Source organism: Microtus oregoni, unplaced genomic scaffold, assembly GCF_018167655.1.
Source record: "Microtus oregoni isolate MIOR12 unplaced genomic scaffold, Mior012 000056F_ref0000123, whole genome shotgun sequence".
Classification (NCBI taxonomy): Eukaryota; Metazoa; Chordata; class Mammalia; order Rodentia; family Cricetidae; genus Microtus; species Microtus oregoni.
The window spans coordinates 2,356,975-2,374,231 of NW_024543832.1; the positions used below are offsets into that span (position 1 = coordinate 2,356,975).

The 17,257-nt window shown below is 36.2% G+C and overlaps 1 gene segment (V, D, J or C); it reads right to left on the reverse strand.

Annotated features, from left to right (window-relative positions):
- Positions 1-1,104: 1,104 nt before the first annotated feature.
- On the reverse strand, positions 1,105-1,571 carry LOC121438516. The segment is given in 2 exon segments: positions 1,105-1,442; positions 1,529-1,571. Coding segments are annotated over 2 exon segments (381 nt in total).
- Between the last annotated feature and the right edge of the window lie 15,686 nt (positions 1,572-17,257).

The following is a 17,257-nucleotide window of genomic DNA, read 5'->3' on the forward strand; positions in this document are numbered from 1 at the left end:
CCTTATTGGTAAAATTATGTGGACTATTAATTTCAGATAATATTTATCATACCCATTTTGTTCAAATTTTTCTAATGATCAGAGAGAGTTTGACAAAAAATATCCCAGAATTTAATATAAGTCTTGTTAACTGAATCAGAGTGGTTGTTCACTTAAGTAGAGGTATGATAAAATTAAATTTACACTGCTGATTTTTTTTTAGTTACATAAGTGAGGCACTGTGTTTCAGGGTCTATAATTGGGTTAGAATTACATTTCTCTAATAATATTGGAATAAAATCACAAATCAGTGAACAATCTCTCAAAGTGAAAGTCCGAGTATATCTAAACACGTACTTTTCAATTCTCTTCTATATCAGAGGTGGGTCCTTCTCTGACACATTTAAATATATTAATAATCATTGTGAACATGAATATTTATTTGATATGATGTTTTAAATTCTACTACCTATTGATATATTTTCTTGCACAAAATATTTTGTCTTTGCAAGTCAGTTAATATTGACAACAGAGTTAATATATCCATTCCCTCCAAAACACGTGACATCAGTGCATATCCTGCTGTGCATTACCCACTTGGTAATACAGCAGTAGTGATACGTGGAGACCCAAACACAATATGTGTCATTCTGTAGACATCCCAGCAACTGGTTTGTGTGAACAGACTAGGATGTGCTTCAAGGCACAGAGAGGAGTGTGTAAACGATCAAAAGTGGAATCACAATTGTTACAGAAAAATTACTGTCATGTGAAACCTGCTGAATTTCAAAGAACTACTATCATTAAAACATATTCCTACAAGAAGAAATATGGCTCTGTTGGTAAAGGCTTCATCTGCATTCAAAATGACATGAAATACTGCCTTGTACCCTGTCTTCAGTGACACAGTTATAATCAAAAATGTGGCTTTACAAAAACAAAATATTTCATGATCAGATAGAGGAATGAAACTCTATCTTTTCTGTTCTTATGCAGTTAGAAGAAAAGCCAGCGAAAACCAAGTGTTTTCTTTCTCTGCCTGAAGTTTTAAAATTCCTGAGATCAGTTAGTGCTGAGCTCCCCCTGCTGGTCCAGAGGTCCTCTACAGGGAGGTTTGTGTGTGGGCTAATGCTGAATTTCCCTCACTGTGCCTCTTGCACAGTAATATGTGGCTGTGTCCTCAGTGGTCAGAGAGTTCAGCTGCAAGAAGAACTGGTTCTTGGATGTGTCCCTAGTGATGGAGATGCGGCTCTTAAATGACGGGTTGTAATTAGTACTGCCACTGTTACTGTATATGTACCCTATCCACTCCAACTTCTTCTCTGGGGACTGCCTGATCCAGCTCCAGGCAGAGTAACTAGTGGTAATTGAGTAACCGGTGATAGAGCAGGTGAGGGACAGTGATTGTGACGGCTTCACCAGGCCAGGTCCTGACTCCTGAAGCTGAATCTGGGACAGAATTCCTTCAGACACACACAAAAAAAGAATTCTGTCAATCACATGTTGTCAGAACCCCACATGAACACATGTATGAAGTGAGAACACTCACCAGGAAGGGCCGTCACCAGGTAAAGAAGTTCAAACAGTTTCATCTTCTAGGATACACCTCTTTTTCTTCAGAGGTCGGCCTCCTGTGAGAGAGATGTGAGATCCCAGAGTACAGGAGGGGATTTAACATAGAGCAAGAAGATACATTTGCATGAGGGAAGTCAAGCTAGACTTTATAAACTGGAGATGGATACTACCCTATTGGCTTATTACAATACAGTCAACAGTGTCTCTGAATTCCTTCAGATAGAGTCTGGAATAAGAGAGCTTGGGTACTAAACTCATCATAATAAACACATCTTGGCATGAACCTGCATCCATTTCCTAGCCCAACCTCCCCATCAAATTCTCCTGTTTCTGTTTTGTTAGGTCACAACTCAGTGCCAGCCTTCTGTTCCACTACATTTCCTGAGTTCTTGATTTTTGATTAGTATGCCCACACTGCTGCTAATGTCATTCCCTTTTCTCACCCATGCTATGGGATTCTGATGTGTAACAATTTTTGTACAGTTCAAATATGCACTGTTCTCACTGGTTACTAAAAAGCTGATAGGTATACACCTGGATAGGAAAGATAGTACAGGAGAATAAGACTAGGAGAATTCTAAGTAGATGTAAGGCAGAGTTAGAAGAGGTCACCAGAAGATGTCGAAGGTACAAGATGGAGGAGATGTAAAGACAAGAGCTATGTGGAAACATATAGAATCATAGAAATGTTTTAATATAAATAAAAGTAACTATCCAGTGCTATTGCCACAAAATTATTTTTTTTAATTCTCAGTATATGTTATTTGTTTGCAGGCAGACTGGAGAAAGAAAAGTCTGCCTACAAGTTTCCAACTTTCCTATAAAATTTGACCATTCACATATAGTTGTTGTATAGGAACCACACCTAATTCTTAATCCATTCATTTTGTGGAATGTAATCACATTCTGAGAGAAACAGCTGAGAACTCTTCACACCATGGATTTGATGAAGACATCTTGTATAGTAATGAATGTCCCAAGGTCTCTCACTCTCAGAATATTATCAGGTTTTAGGTCTCTGTATTTATTCCAGTGTGTTACAGTAGGAAGTTTCTCAGCTTATGGCTGAGCAAGGCACTGATCTTTACATGTAGCAAAGTGTTATAGGGAGTCGTTTTAATATAATCTTATTTTTTAAAAGATTGTTATTTATCTTTCCTGTAGTTTCCTATAGTACCTATTCTCAGATAATGGTTCCTCAAGTAGTGTAGTGTATGGGTTTTATTTTTTTGGTGGTGTCATATTTTCTATTTATTTATTAAAAGTTTCCACCTCCTTACATTTCCTTCCCACTATTCCTCCCACTCCCTTTCCAGTCCTAGAGAAGCCAAATAAGAAGGTGAACCCAAAGAAAAACATATATTTTCCTCCTCGATATTGGAAGTAGACAAGATTGCCAGGCAAAAGTTGGAATCATGGGGGTGTTGTTGGGATGGGGGTTATGGGGGATGGGGAGAGAGAAGGGAGAGGGAATGATTGTGGGGAACTTGGTGGAAAGGGATGGTTGAGATGGAGGAAGGGTGGATATGGGAACAGGGAAGTAGATATCTTAATTAAGGGAGTCATTTTAGGGTTGGCAAGAGACTTGACTCTAGAGGTGTTCTCAGGTTCCAAGGAGATGTCCCCAACTTGTTCCTTGGGCAGGAGAGGAGTGGGTTCTAGTTCTTTGAAAATTCTTAAGCAAAGCAGATATTGTTGGTTACTCAAACACATATTTTTCAATCATTGACCTAGCATATAATGCTGGCTGGTAATCATTATAAATCAAAGGAGCTCTAACTTATCTTAGTGTTTACATATCTTTTTTAGAAACTTCTGCTGTATTTTCTATTTTATCTCTTAAATGGCTCTTAGTTTTAGCTCTTATTTCCTTCTTCTCTTTCCTTTTTTCCCCTTTGATTCTCCCTTCCAACCATCCTCCAATGCATCCACTACTATCTATTCTATTTACATTTCTACAGGAGATATACCCTCTCAACCTCAATCCCTTGAGGCTTAAATTTCTTTCCTGTGAATTTATGTATTCAATTCTGGCTCTGGATAATTTATTCTATACCAGAGACTTAAGAATGAGAATAGGAAGTTGACGGAGCCTGTATCAAATAAATGCACACAACATTTCTGTTTAAATATTAGGTATTTTGGTTGATTATTTTTGTAACTATTTGGAGTACTGTCACCCAGATCTCAAATAAATACAGAGAGACTTATTCTTATAAACGGAAGGACCTCTTAAAACATTTCCCCTTTTCTGTTTAAACAAAAAGGAAAATTTTAACTTTATTATAGTAAAGTTCTATATAACAAAACAGTTTTCAAGCAAGAATCACAGTTACAATATTTATATCTACTTTATCTTTTATCATAACTAAGGAAAAGTATAACTATATTTTTTTAGCTCCATCAAAAACTCCAGACCATATAACATTACCTAAGTAAACAGGAAGCACATTATAAGCAACTTTCAAAACTCTAGAATTGACAGAGACATTTTGCTGCCTGAACATTTACCATAAGATCTTTTGTACTGTTGGGGAATCCGTCTTTAGCCTACCGGCTCATAATATCCAGTAGACTTCTTTAATAAACCAGGAAATTTAAAGACATTTCTGCCTATATAGGCAGTTTGTTAGTCACATTTTGGTGTCATTCACAATGTCTTGCAGACTCTTTCTTTCTTTCTTTCTTTCTTTCTTTCTTTTTTTGCAAAACAAGGTTTTGTTTATTAAGTACAGCCTAGCAGGTGTCCTTTGCTTCACAGCCTGAAACAGCAGATAAAGGGAGTAGGACCTTTCTATTTTTGTATGAATTTTATAAAGACAAAAACCACAAGACATTCATACGATTACAGTCTCAAAATAGAGAATTACTTATCCTATATCACAATTGGCTAAAGATTAGGTAAATCTTAGCTGTTATTCAGAATACCTATATAACTGAAATACTTCTCTGTATGTCTAGAAAATCTAACTGGCATGACTACAATGTTGACTATTATAGATGATTATCTATTTAACTATACTTCTTAATAATACATTAAATTTTAAAATGACCTACACAATACCTTAGTTAAGATCAGAAATATATAAATATATATATATATATATATATATGAAAATTGACCTAAAATTTTATCAATAAACCAAGATCCATACCAATGCAAATTATTCATATCTATATCATATCACCTTTAAAATGTAAATGTTCCCATATATTGTTTATTTATTCTCTTGTTTAACAGCCATATTGACTTCTCTTTCCTGACTAAAAATTGGCTGTTTAGAGCTTTAGTAGACCAATCAGGAGATTTTGTCAGGCAAAGTAACACAGCTTTTTGGAGTTAAACAAATGCAACATAATAGAATGCAGCACATCTTTGCAAAATTGAAAAATTAAACCAAAGCATAAATTATGTAACACATCTTAAACTAAGAGACCACAAGACAGGATCATCAAGTACATCTGCAATTTGAAACAGTAAAGCAACTGTTTTGATTGAAATATAATTGACTATCCTATATGCTTGTTGAATCTTCCATTACCGATCTAACAAGTTTAACGAAATGGAACATGAACCTGAGTGTCTGTACAGATAGAACAAAAAAAATGGGTTTCAAACACATCTTTATTGTCTGTTTATCCATTGATGGGCCTCTAGAATGATTCCAGCTCTTAGCTGCTATTAAGAGGGTGATATTTCACAGAAATGATCTGCTATCTTTTCAGTAAGAATCCTTAGATGTCTTTCCAGCAGTGATATAGTTAGTTCACATGACCAATGTATTTTCAGGTTTTGGGGGAAAATCCAGATGATATTTTATAGAACCTACAACAATTCACATTCGGTCCAACTATGTATATAATTTTCCTTTCTACAATTAATTAAGAACATTTGGTGCCATTTGTTTCCCAATTAAAAATCATTTTTACTAGGATAAAATAAAATTTTACAGTATTTTTCAATTTGCATTTCTCTAATATCTATATGCTGAAAACTTTAAAACATATTTAATAGTCATTTGTTTAAAATATTTATTATCCAAGTGTATAAACACAGTTCATGTGTTTTCATCAGATGATAAACTTATGAAGTTTCTCCTAGCACCACTGCTGTCTGTCTATAGAATGAATTGATTCTTGGTCTCTAAAAGACTTTAGAAAGAACTCTGTTTGTTGTAGCAACAAATCAGGGAAGAACCACCTTTCCATATTTGTATTGAGTTTCAACATATACCATGCTTGGGATGCTATTTCTATATTTAGAGTGTATGATCAATTCACAAACCTGCTCAGGATTACTTGTTGAAGTATTGTGCACTGCTGTGTGATCTCAATGAGGGTCAGAAAAGCAAGGAAAAAGAGTTAGGAAGGTCATAGTGACTGAGGTTAGGATTAGAACCTGCCTAATCATAGTTTGCTTCTTTATTACGTAAGATCAGTAAAATTCTGACAGGCTGTGGAACGTGGAAAATCGTTACATTTGGTCAGCTCCTCTGACTTCTGTCAATGGAATGCCTCTGCCATTGTCATAACACCACATGTAGAAGCTCTGGGTAATGTAAAAAAAAAATCTGCTAAGATTAATTTTTTAACTCTACTGACTGCACTTCCGTTACATACCATGATGTTTATGAGCTGCTCCTTCCAACAAGACAAATGAACATATGGTAAAATAGGCAAAGAGAATGGGGGTTCTCTGCAGGAGGTAGACAGCAACACTCACAAGAAATTTCCTATCTTCACACTGCTCTATCTCCCAAAGCATGAAAATTGCTATTCTTGTCCATATAGAGCTATGTGTAGTCATGGAAAGATGTGTCTATTTACTGATGTGTCATTAAAGTTTCATGATCAGTTTTATCAAAAGAATTTCTGCATGGTCCTTTTACTGGTGTATATCCGAGGCTTTAGAGAAAATGTAGAAAATCAAAGGCACTAACAAATCATTTAGAAAAGTAACAGTCTTATTTATCTATGTTTGAAGGAAGTTCTTTGTGTATAAAGGTTTCCCTAATTTTAGCAGCAAATAATGACAATTTTTTATTGGTGTTGACACACTCCTAGACATTCACCTGAAATTTCTAGCAACTACTGAGATTTATATTACCCATGGTAACAGTGATATTCTCAAACAATGAATATTTGAGACTTTAAATCATTTTTCTTGAGTTTAAACATTCAAAGAAAATGTGGATATTCCTTATCTGAGAGCAAAGATTTATGTATGTCCTCATAAAAGAAAATTATGTCCTGCGCTACCAAGAAAATGTTTCACACGTGAATGTTGAAAAATACGGCAAGACTTAGTACTTCCAGTCTGTACCTCTTCTATAGCATAAAATATCACTTATTGTACTGGGAACATAGCTCAGTTGGTAGAGTATTGCTTTGAATGCCTAAAGACCTGTGTTCTTTTTCAAGATGACATGACAGGTGAGATATTGGAACAGGAGAAGCACAGGTTTGAGTAGTGATTTGTCTAAATGAAACTGTGTAAAAAAAACAATAGAAAATAAGGAAGAACTTTTTTTTTCAAAAGAAAACTTGCTTAGTACAAATTTATGGTTTTATGTAGAAATATAAGTTTTTGGTCTTATTAAGCTATAAAATGCAAACCCTTTTCTTGCCTTTGCATAAATTATTAAATAATTTCTTACAAGAATAGAAATACTATATGATTTGACACAGGTTGTATAAGGTTTAGTGAATAATAAATGGTTTCCATGAATTGAAATAACAAACTGGTACTGAGGCCATAGATCACTGATATAGTATTTCTGCCCTAAAGGCCTAAGATTGATTGTCAAAAATAGAAGTGCCACTATATAACAATAAACAGTTTTTGAGGTTATTATTTTATCAGTGATAAAAACACATTACATAGACCCATGTTAAGCATTTAGGTCCTCCAGGACTGACATTTCCCACCTACTATATATTACTGCTGCTACCCATCACAAAGGTACTCTCTGCTCTTTTGTGACATTCCTAAAAATCCAAGTGGGCCTATGCCTTTATGCCATATCCTTCTGCTCTTGAGTTTCTCAATGACTTGCCGTTTTTTTTTTTTACCTTAATAGCATGTTATGCTCTCTGTCAAATTAAAGATTCACCTGGACCTTTAAGAGACTTGCTGAACTGCAGCACCAGGAAATTCAGATACTTCCTATCCTAAAATATACTCTCTTCCTGTTGCCTTCTTTTCCACATCACCATGTTGTTTTGTCCTTCCAACATATTAAGCAGTTATCACCATGGTCTTGCTTCTCTGAACTGCTTGGTAGAATGAAGCACATTTAATAAAATGAAAAAAATAATAAATAAAGCATGGTTAATTAAATTTCAGAAAGAGAAATTGGAGATCAACCTGTATGTCGGAAAAACAAACAACAAGCCACTGAATCTTACCTTGATTTAGTGCAAAATGGTGATACTGCCTTCAGGATTCTCATTATGAGAATATATATCTAGGTTGTTTCCTACCATTCTATAAGCCTCTCTAGAGATGGAATTAAAAGCATGCAACACTGTGATTAGAGCATGTACTGCCTAGTTTCGGTGACAACTAGTGTGGCTACTGGGATTGAAGATACATGGCATTGTGGTTACTGGGATTTACAGTGTGTATTATAGTGTTATATTTACCTTGTCTGTAAGGCTTACTAGTGGGGCTCTTTTACTCTCAGATGTTCAGGCAGGCTGTATTTATTGAAATACAATTAAAATTCCACTACTTTAGACATTGTTCTTGATTAGCAAATAGGTTTCCTCCTCAAAGTTCATTCTACCAAGTCTTGCCAGACTGGCTCGGTTTTATTGTTGTTGTTTGTTTTTTGTTTGTTTTTTCAAAATTGTTCCTCCCCATGCCTTCTTTAGCAGGACAGTATTATTTAATTTTCCACTAGGTCCCAGAGATATCTAGTATCTCGTTCTTTGCCTGCTGAACACTGTCAGTAATTTGTATGATCTCAGAAAGAAGTCCTGAAATGCATTTGAAGATTGATTGGTTGTATCAGCAAAAGTTATTCTGCTTACATGGTACCAAAGTAAAAGGATAAACAGAAACCCAACCACAAATTATTTTGACCTCTAATAATTTCTGCTTGAAAGTCACTAATATATTTTTAACTGTGTTCTGAGAACTTATACTGTCAGATAAAAGTTCTAACATGCACATTAATAAAGTTCTTGTTTTATTTGTAGATGAAGACTATTGCAGAGATTCATATTAGGTAAACATAGAAAAAAAGGTTATGTTGTGATTACAGTTTTCAATTGGTATATCTTCAATACAAGTCATATACAAAAGTCTCAGGGAAAGTCGTGAAGAAGACACAGAACTATTGTAAAATTTAGAGAACCAGTATGTGTTGAAGGAGCTGTGGGCCTGCGTTCCTGCCACCCAGCCCCCAGCCGCCTTTCTAGCTTATGCCCCAAAATTACTTCAAACAAACTGTATTCATTTAAACACTGCTTGACCCATTAGCTCTGGCCTCTTCTTGGCTAACTCTTGCCTAACCCATATTTAGTAATCTGTGTAGGACCAGTCTTACCAGGAAAGATTCAGCATGTATGACCTGGCGGCTTGCTTCATCGCGTCTGCCCTGGAGAGGAGAGCAAGGCATCTGAGCTCACTTCCTTTTCCTCCCAGCATTCTGTTCTGTTTACTCGATCCACCTATGTTATAACCTATCAGGGCAAAGCAGTTTCTAAATTAATTAACCAATGACCTTCCTCCATCAAGGATGTAATTATGAGACAGTATTTTCTGGATGGAGCAGGAATGCTGAACCCATGAAATCTTGGTAATGTTGAAGCCAAAACTAGATACCAATCCATTGGAGGAAACCTCTCTGTTCCTCACTCATAAATGATTTACTACAGTAAATCAATAGCTTTTGAGAGAGGAAGAATCAGGTTTCTTCAGGGACAAGCTCCATGATAGTTTGGAAAATGGAAAATGATGGTATGCCCTGGCAATGCTGAAGCATGCATGGGTAGCTCATATATTGTGTTTCTGTTGAATTTGTCCATTTTGGGTTTCATTGTCTAAGCTGATAAGTACAGCTGATTCTTCCTCAAGAGAAAACCAGATCTCATCACAGATGCTGGTGAGCCACCAAGTGGTTGCTGGGAATTGAACTCAGGAAATTTGGAAGGGCAGACAATAGCCTTAACCACTCAATTAGACTGCCTTACATGTATGTACATATAAGTAGCTATAACTGAAGTCGATATGATAGACATAGGCAAAAACACACACAAAAATAATTAAGACAGAGATAGAGGGAGGAGAGACTGGTAAATGTTAACTAAAATTTAAAAATTCATGAATTTTATATGGAATGAGAGTTGGATGCTTAGTGTTTATTCTTAAAAATGCCTGGACTTTGATATCCAGTATTGAAAAACAGTGATATGCATGTGCCATATGCTATGATTTTTCTGTAAATAATTTCTAAAATTTCAACTCATCTATTGATATTTATTGCTAGTCCTGTATTGGCTGTGTAAGATGTAGCACTCCTGTATAAGGTCAGTGTTTTTAAACTATTTATTTATTTTCTTTTTTTCCTTTTTTTCAAAGCTTTGGCAATTTATTAAAAATTTCCACCCCCTTCTCTCTGCCCATTTCCCTTCCCCTTTGCCCTCTCCTTCTCCCCCTCCCTCTCCAGTCCTAAGAGCAGTCAGTGTTCCCTGCCCTGTGGGAAGTCAAAGGTCCTACCCCCTCCATCCAGGTTTAGGAAAGTAAGCATCCAAACAGATGAGCCTTCCACAAAGCCCGTCCATACAGTCAAATTAAAAACCAGTGCCATTGTCCTTGGCTTCTCAGAGAGCCCTCATTGTTAGCCACATTCAGAGAGTCTGGTTTGATCACATGCTCCATCAGTCCCAGTCCAGCTGGCCTTGGTGAGCTCCCATTAGATCAGTCCCACCATCTCAGTGGGTGTACACATCCCTCATGGTCCTGACTTCCTTGCTCATGGTCTCCCTCCTTCTGCTTCTCATAATAAAGGAAACATAACCATGAGTTCCAAAAGGTTAAAAGTATTCTAGACCCTCCACTATAGGGTCCCAATCTGATTAAATTCCATCTAACTAGTACTAAAAATCACATTTCAGGAAACAGGTTCATGAGCATGCAGGGCCCCTAATAAATTCAACTAGTCTTTTATATTCCCAGTTTGGAATCCTACACCTCTGGCCCAATGTCTCCTGAGCAAGGGTACAAAATGTTGTCAAAGTAGGAGACTCCACATGTGTACACTCCACAGAATGACATGTAGGTACATCTTTAAATATAAAACAATAAGAAATTTGATTATTGCCCCCAAAGGCAAGTTAGGATTGGAATTAATTATTAATAATTATATAAAATTATATTTATGAGGAAAGAAAAAATGACTTCCCATAAAACTATGGCAAAAACTTCAAACAAATTATGTGGTATACAGGGACATCAAATTGAATTTTGAAAGGGGTTTTAATTTGCCCTGATATTTTTGATTTGTATTTTACTGTAGAAATTCATATTATAGTATATTCTCATTTACTCCAAACACAGTTCTAAACTCTTAACTTTAAAGGATATATTCATAATATAAGATGATGTCAAAGTTTGCTATGCCATAGTTTGCTATATTTTGTTTCTCTAAAGCAGAAGAATGTCTAAGAGTTTAACTGATAAAATTCTTTTCAAGGTATGGTGGACTATAAGTGACATCCAGAATCAGCTTATCTTCGTTCTCTGATGTTCTTTTTAAATGTCGAGAAACACCGTACAGGAATGTGAAGGAATGGCAGAAAATAGACACTCAGAAGGACTGTGTCTGATATAGTATCCACGCTAATCTTCAATTTCACCTAAACATCCTTCTTTTCCTGGGTTTTGACAGATGTACCATGTAGTTGCCACACTATATCTTGCACAAAAAGAGATTACAGAGTTCACGGATGTCAGGCTGTTGGGCACCGTGTATACTTTTCTGGAGGATCTGCTTACAATATGGGTGGCTTTGCCTTGGAACTTCTGCTCATAAAGTACACTTCCATTTCCAAGATGAACTCTTCCAAATCCCTTCAAGCTCTGCCCCAGTCACTGATTCACACAGTGCATATAGTATCTAAAGTATTGCCAGAAGTCTTCCAGGGCAAATTCCCCAAGATACCAGGCATCACAATCTCAACCCCAGATCACTAAAGATGGACCTGGGAGTCGAAATCTGTGGAGAGAAAGGCAGAGTGGAATCACTGTTAACTGCGTGTGTGGATCCTCTTCAAGTCTTGAACTCGAGAAACACTTACCTGTAGCTGTTGCCATGAAAAAGAAGATAATCCAACTCCATTCCATGGTGAAGGCATGTGTACTCGGTGACTCTGGAGAGGACACTGATCAAAAGTTGTTGTTGGATGTGGACACTCCTCTATTTACCATCATAGACCCACATGCTTTGCATATCCATGACGCATGAAGATTATATCTTACATAAGTACCTAGTAGAGATGGGGAAGAAGCAGGTAGATGAGACCTGTATCAGGCAACAGAATGCTTAGGTCTAAATCCTCACCCTGTCTGAGGAAGTATATATTCTGGAGACCTGTGCAGACCCTGTGGACATAGTACCAAGGCCTAATCTCTTAATTTAGAAATAGAATCACAACATGAGGCATTTAGTCTTCTTGTTGACAAAACTGATTTACAGGTGAATGCAGTGATAAGAATAATGTGATCGGAAATTCCCCAAACCCCTAAATTAGGAGAATTTCTAATCATTTTTCATGTAAAAGAAATTAATACTTGCTTTTCCAGAAGGTTTTAGCTAGTAGTATCTGGTGACTTTTTTCTTTAGTCTATGTGTGTGTTTTCTATAGAGAGAATGAAAGGTTGTGGAATTTAATGATAGAAACATGGTAATGTTCAAAGAGGAATTGGGAATGGGATTAATTTATAATATATTTTTGGAAAAATAAACATGTACATATTCAAAAAATAAATAAATCTTAAATAAATGAGAAAACATCAGTGCAATATTTAGCAATGAATTTTTACTGGGCTTGAAAATGTGAGACATTACATATAAATTGTAGCATGTGTTGTTCAGCTAATAGACTTTAGGGAGTAAGTTCACAGAGTCTATGGAATCCTATCCCTTCATTTCTGTCTTGTTGATTGTTGGCTCCATTGTGCCCTCTGCTGGACTCGAGCACCGTGCAGGTTGGTATGTCACTGAACTTGCCAATACACTTTTTTTTTGGGATTTTTTGAGATAGGGTTTCTGCATAGCTTTTTGGGTTCCTGTCCTGGAACTAGCTCTTGTAGACCAGGCTGGCCTCGAACTCACAGAGATCCACCTGCCAATGCCTCCCAAGTGCTGGGATTAAAGGTGTGCGCCACAACCGCCCGGCTTTTTTTTAATATTCTTATTATTTTATATACTTATCATTCTAACAAAATAGTGTAAAAATTTAGATTGTTAGTAATAAAATTGTCACAGATTTTGTCTTGCTGTGGCTGCTTCATACTGAGCTGGTTGAAATTCAGTACTCACTGACCATACTCAGGAAGCCTTGACTTGGTAAGTAAGTACTGGCGGTTACAAGGATTGTATCAAACGTAGTAATCTCATTGTTGAAGAATTAATTTCCCTAATACTAGCCGAAAAATCTCATTTCCAATTCATTCAATATTGATCATACATTTATCTCTTTTCTTCAATATACCCGGAAAATATCAAATAGTAATTCCATGGAATCCTGGAATCCAAAGTGTGCTCAAATGTGGGCTGCTCTTTTTCCTGTCATTAGGGAACAGGCTGTAGATTCCTTGGTTTTCACCTTACACTGTGTTGTTCACTGAGCTGTGTTTGTCTTCATCTCAGGAATCCTATATTCTATAGCCTCCTTGTTCTCCAAAATTTCTTTTTTTTCAAAATTTCTTAATATAAATCTGAGATTACTATAATACTATCCAGAGAAGGCTTAGGCCTGGACCAGGAGATTACCTTTTTATTTTCCAAATTCCTAAAACATGTAATTCTTAACACTGGACCAACACCAAACTTCACTTCTTCGCTAATGCCAATCTAACTCAGACATATAAGATTCCAGGTTTCCTATATTCAGCAGCAGTAAAGAGTTCCACTTCAGCAATCCTGCAGGAAATGTTTACAAAAAGCACTAGCAAATAGCAGAAAAGCGTGACAAGGAACTCTGCTGCCATTTCACCTAGTATGTGCTCATTGGCCACTCAGACTTTTCAACCAGATGGGGATACAAGAAACTCCTCCAGTGGAATCATTATATGGGAAATTGGGTTGTAAAGTAATCTTTAGAAGGATGAAAATTTTAAATATGCATTGTGTGAAAAATGTTAATTACTTCTATTTTGTTAAAGCATTGGAATCTGGAGAGAATAGTCAACTTACCTTCCAAACTATCTGTGGTAATAACATTCATTCATGGAAGATCTGGATTTTATTCACCACGAGAGGACATAAATAGAATGATTTTCAAATTATTTAAATGTCCTCCTAGTTTCCAACTAAACCTATCATGACCAAGTCTTAAAATTATAGACATTGTAGAAAAATATGCAAACTGATTTATATGTTCATTTCATCTGATAACAAGTGACAAATGGTTATCTTAGATGTCCCATGTGGAAATAATGATATGCTTCTTAGACATTAAACAAATGGTAATTGTCATAAAATTAAGAAAGCAAATATGGTCTAGAAGATTTTTTGAACAGGATGGGAAAACATTCTAAAATGTAAACAGACATGGGCTTGTTTATAAAAAAATCACATGATAGAAATTAAAAACCTTCTATAATATCAGTGGCACCTGTTTATTCCAACTAGATTCAGTAGTTCTTATAGGTCTCTGTCTATGAAGGTTTCTGTCTGAGATCACACTAAAATCTCCTCCCATGTTCTTGGCACAGTAAGACATGGTACATGGTTCAGATTTATGGACACTTAGCTGTAGAAGTTATCCCTACTGAGAATGATGCTGGAGTTGAAGTCCCAATTACAAACTGTCTCTCCAAAAGTCCAGAGTATTGTACCAAAATAGTCTAAGAGTTGCTCTATAAAAATTGTATGTGCTTCTGCACAAAATCAATGGGCTGTAAAAAATAAACTATAAACACAGGGAGAGGGAAATAAAATATTTGAAACTTCTAATCTACCTATATTGTGCAATATATACATATCGTTCTATGGGTACATTTACCACTTAGTTGTCAATGTCTTGAGAAGATATACATCTATTATATTAATATTCGCCAGTTACTAACAGTATTTGCTTCATCTTTTATTGAAGATCAGTGGAAATTTTCATAAAAGCAATACTGAAATGTGTTTTCCTTTCCCCAGTATCTTACCCCTGTTCTCTGCTTACTTCTATATACATGACAAATCTCTGAGACCAGGGTTTACACATTCCCCATATATGTGCTGACTTTTGAAATGTCTGCTGGAGACCTTTTCCTCAGATTTGCCATTTTTGGTGGATACTAACTCTACTTTTTCACAGAGGTTTCATGATAATGTCATAACATGTTATATACAGTTGGGTGCCTCACATTGAATATTTATTAACACTTGGCTTATGAACAATACTACTATCAGATTTATCAGTGTGACAATGCTTTAAACAGAGAGATTTCATGGATAAGTCATAGAGAATGGAAATATTCCCTTGTCACTAGAAACAATGTAGAACATAAATATAGAAACCTAATAGGAAATGGCTGAAAATATCAAAAATCACAACAATGTGAGACAATGGGATGAAGCTGCTTATGGGAAGGCTTGGAAAGAGAAGATGGAGTTGTTGCAGAGTCTAATTGGAGGTGTGCTCACTCACTGACTTTAATTTTTCAGATTGTGGGTGTAGAAGACAAATTGAAAGCCACGTGTTCAGCTTTACAACCCCAAATAATGTTAGACAAAAGCATATTAAAGCTGAACTTATACTGAATATGGATTCTATACAATCACAATCAGAATGGCAGTCATTAAGAAAACAAATGATTCATTACATATGATGTCTGACTATATGGGTCTAGGTTTCCTGTTCAGGATGATCTTTAAAAGTTCTCTCCAGGGAGGAGGGGGAGAGAGGGAGGCGAGTGGGGGGAGGGGTGATGTGTGCGAGGAGGGAGAGGAATGTGTTTATTACATTGAGCACAATTACTCAAAGCTGTATTGATACACTTTTTTTTTTCTTCTCTCGGTATAATTGCCAGGAGACATAGGTTTCTAAATAAAAAGCCTACTACAATGAAAAAAAAAAAAAGAGTTCTCTCCATTTGTCTGCAAATTTCATGGTTTCTTCTTTTTTTTTTCAACTGAGTAATACCTCATTGTATAAATATACCATATTTTTTCTATCAGTTCTTTGGTTGAGGGATATCTAGGTTATTTCTCATTTCTTCCTATCTGGTTGTGGGCATGAATGGGAACAGAAATGATAAGGTCAGGTTGAGAAAGAATATGTAGAAGTAGAAAAAGGACTGGAATTTGCTGACACTTAAGGGATGATGTGGAAAGAGTGGAGTGACATCCAGACATTTAATTTTAAAATATTATTAATTGTTAAATAATAATTTCTTATAAATAAGTTATTATCTTGTTTTAATTTATGAACACAGTATGGAAACATAAGCAAAACCATTAACACGTTGTCTTATGTCATTATTTCTAGTTCAAATATGTAATATACATCATTGAAAACTTTTGAAATTTAAAAAACTGGGAATTTCCACATTCAGTATCCTCCACTTTGCACTTCATCCTCTGCTATTTAGAACAATGCTCTCCTTTCCAGGATGTCCACCTTTTCATACTCCAGCTAACCAATCTAGATGCCCCTCAACAGAAGAATGTATAAAGAAAGTGTGGAATATGTACACATCAGTGTATTACTCAGTGGTAAAAAACAATGACATCTTAAATATTCCATGCAAATGGATGGAAATAGAAAACACCATCCTGAGTGAGGTAACCCATACCCCAAAATATGAATATGGTATGGACTCACTCATAAGTGGATTCTAGCCATAAATAAAGGACATAGAGCCTATAATCCATGATCCTAGAGAAGCTAAATAAGAAGGTGAACCCAAAGAAAAACATATAGTTATCCTCCTGGATATTGGAAGTAGACGAGATTGCCAGCCAAAAATTTGAAACTTGGGGGTGGGTTTGGGGTGGGAGTAAGGGGAGATGAGGAGAAAAAGTGAGAAGGTGGAATGGGATGGTTGGGATGGAGAAAGGGTGGATATGGGAGCAGAGAAGTGTATATCTTTTTTTAAAAAAGATTCATTTATTTATTATGTATAAAGCATTCTTCTTGCACGTATACCTGCAGGGCAGGGAAAGGCACCAGGTCTCATTACAGATAGCTGTGAGCCACTATGTGGGTCCTGGGAATTGAGCCCAGGACCTCTGGAAGAGCATGCAGTGCTCTTAACCACTGAGCCATCTCTCCAGCCAGAAGTATATATCATAATTAACGGAGCCATTTCAGGGTTGGCAAGAGCCTTGACTCTAGAGGTGTACCCAGGTGTCCATGGAGATGTCCCCAGGTAGATCCTTGGGCAGCTGAGGAGACAGAGCCTGAAATGGCCCTATCCTATAGCTATACTGATGAATATCTTACATATCACCATAGAACCTACATCTGGTGATGTATG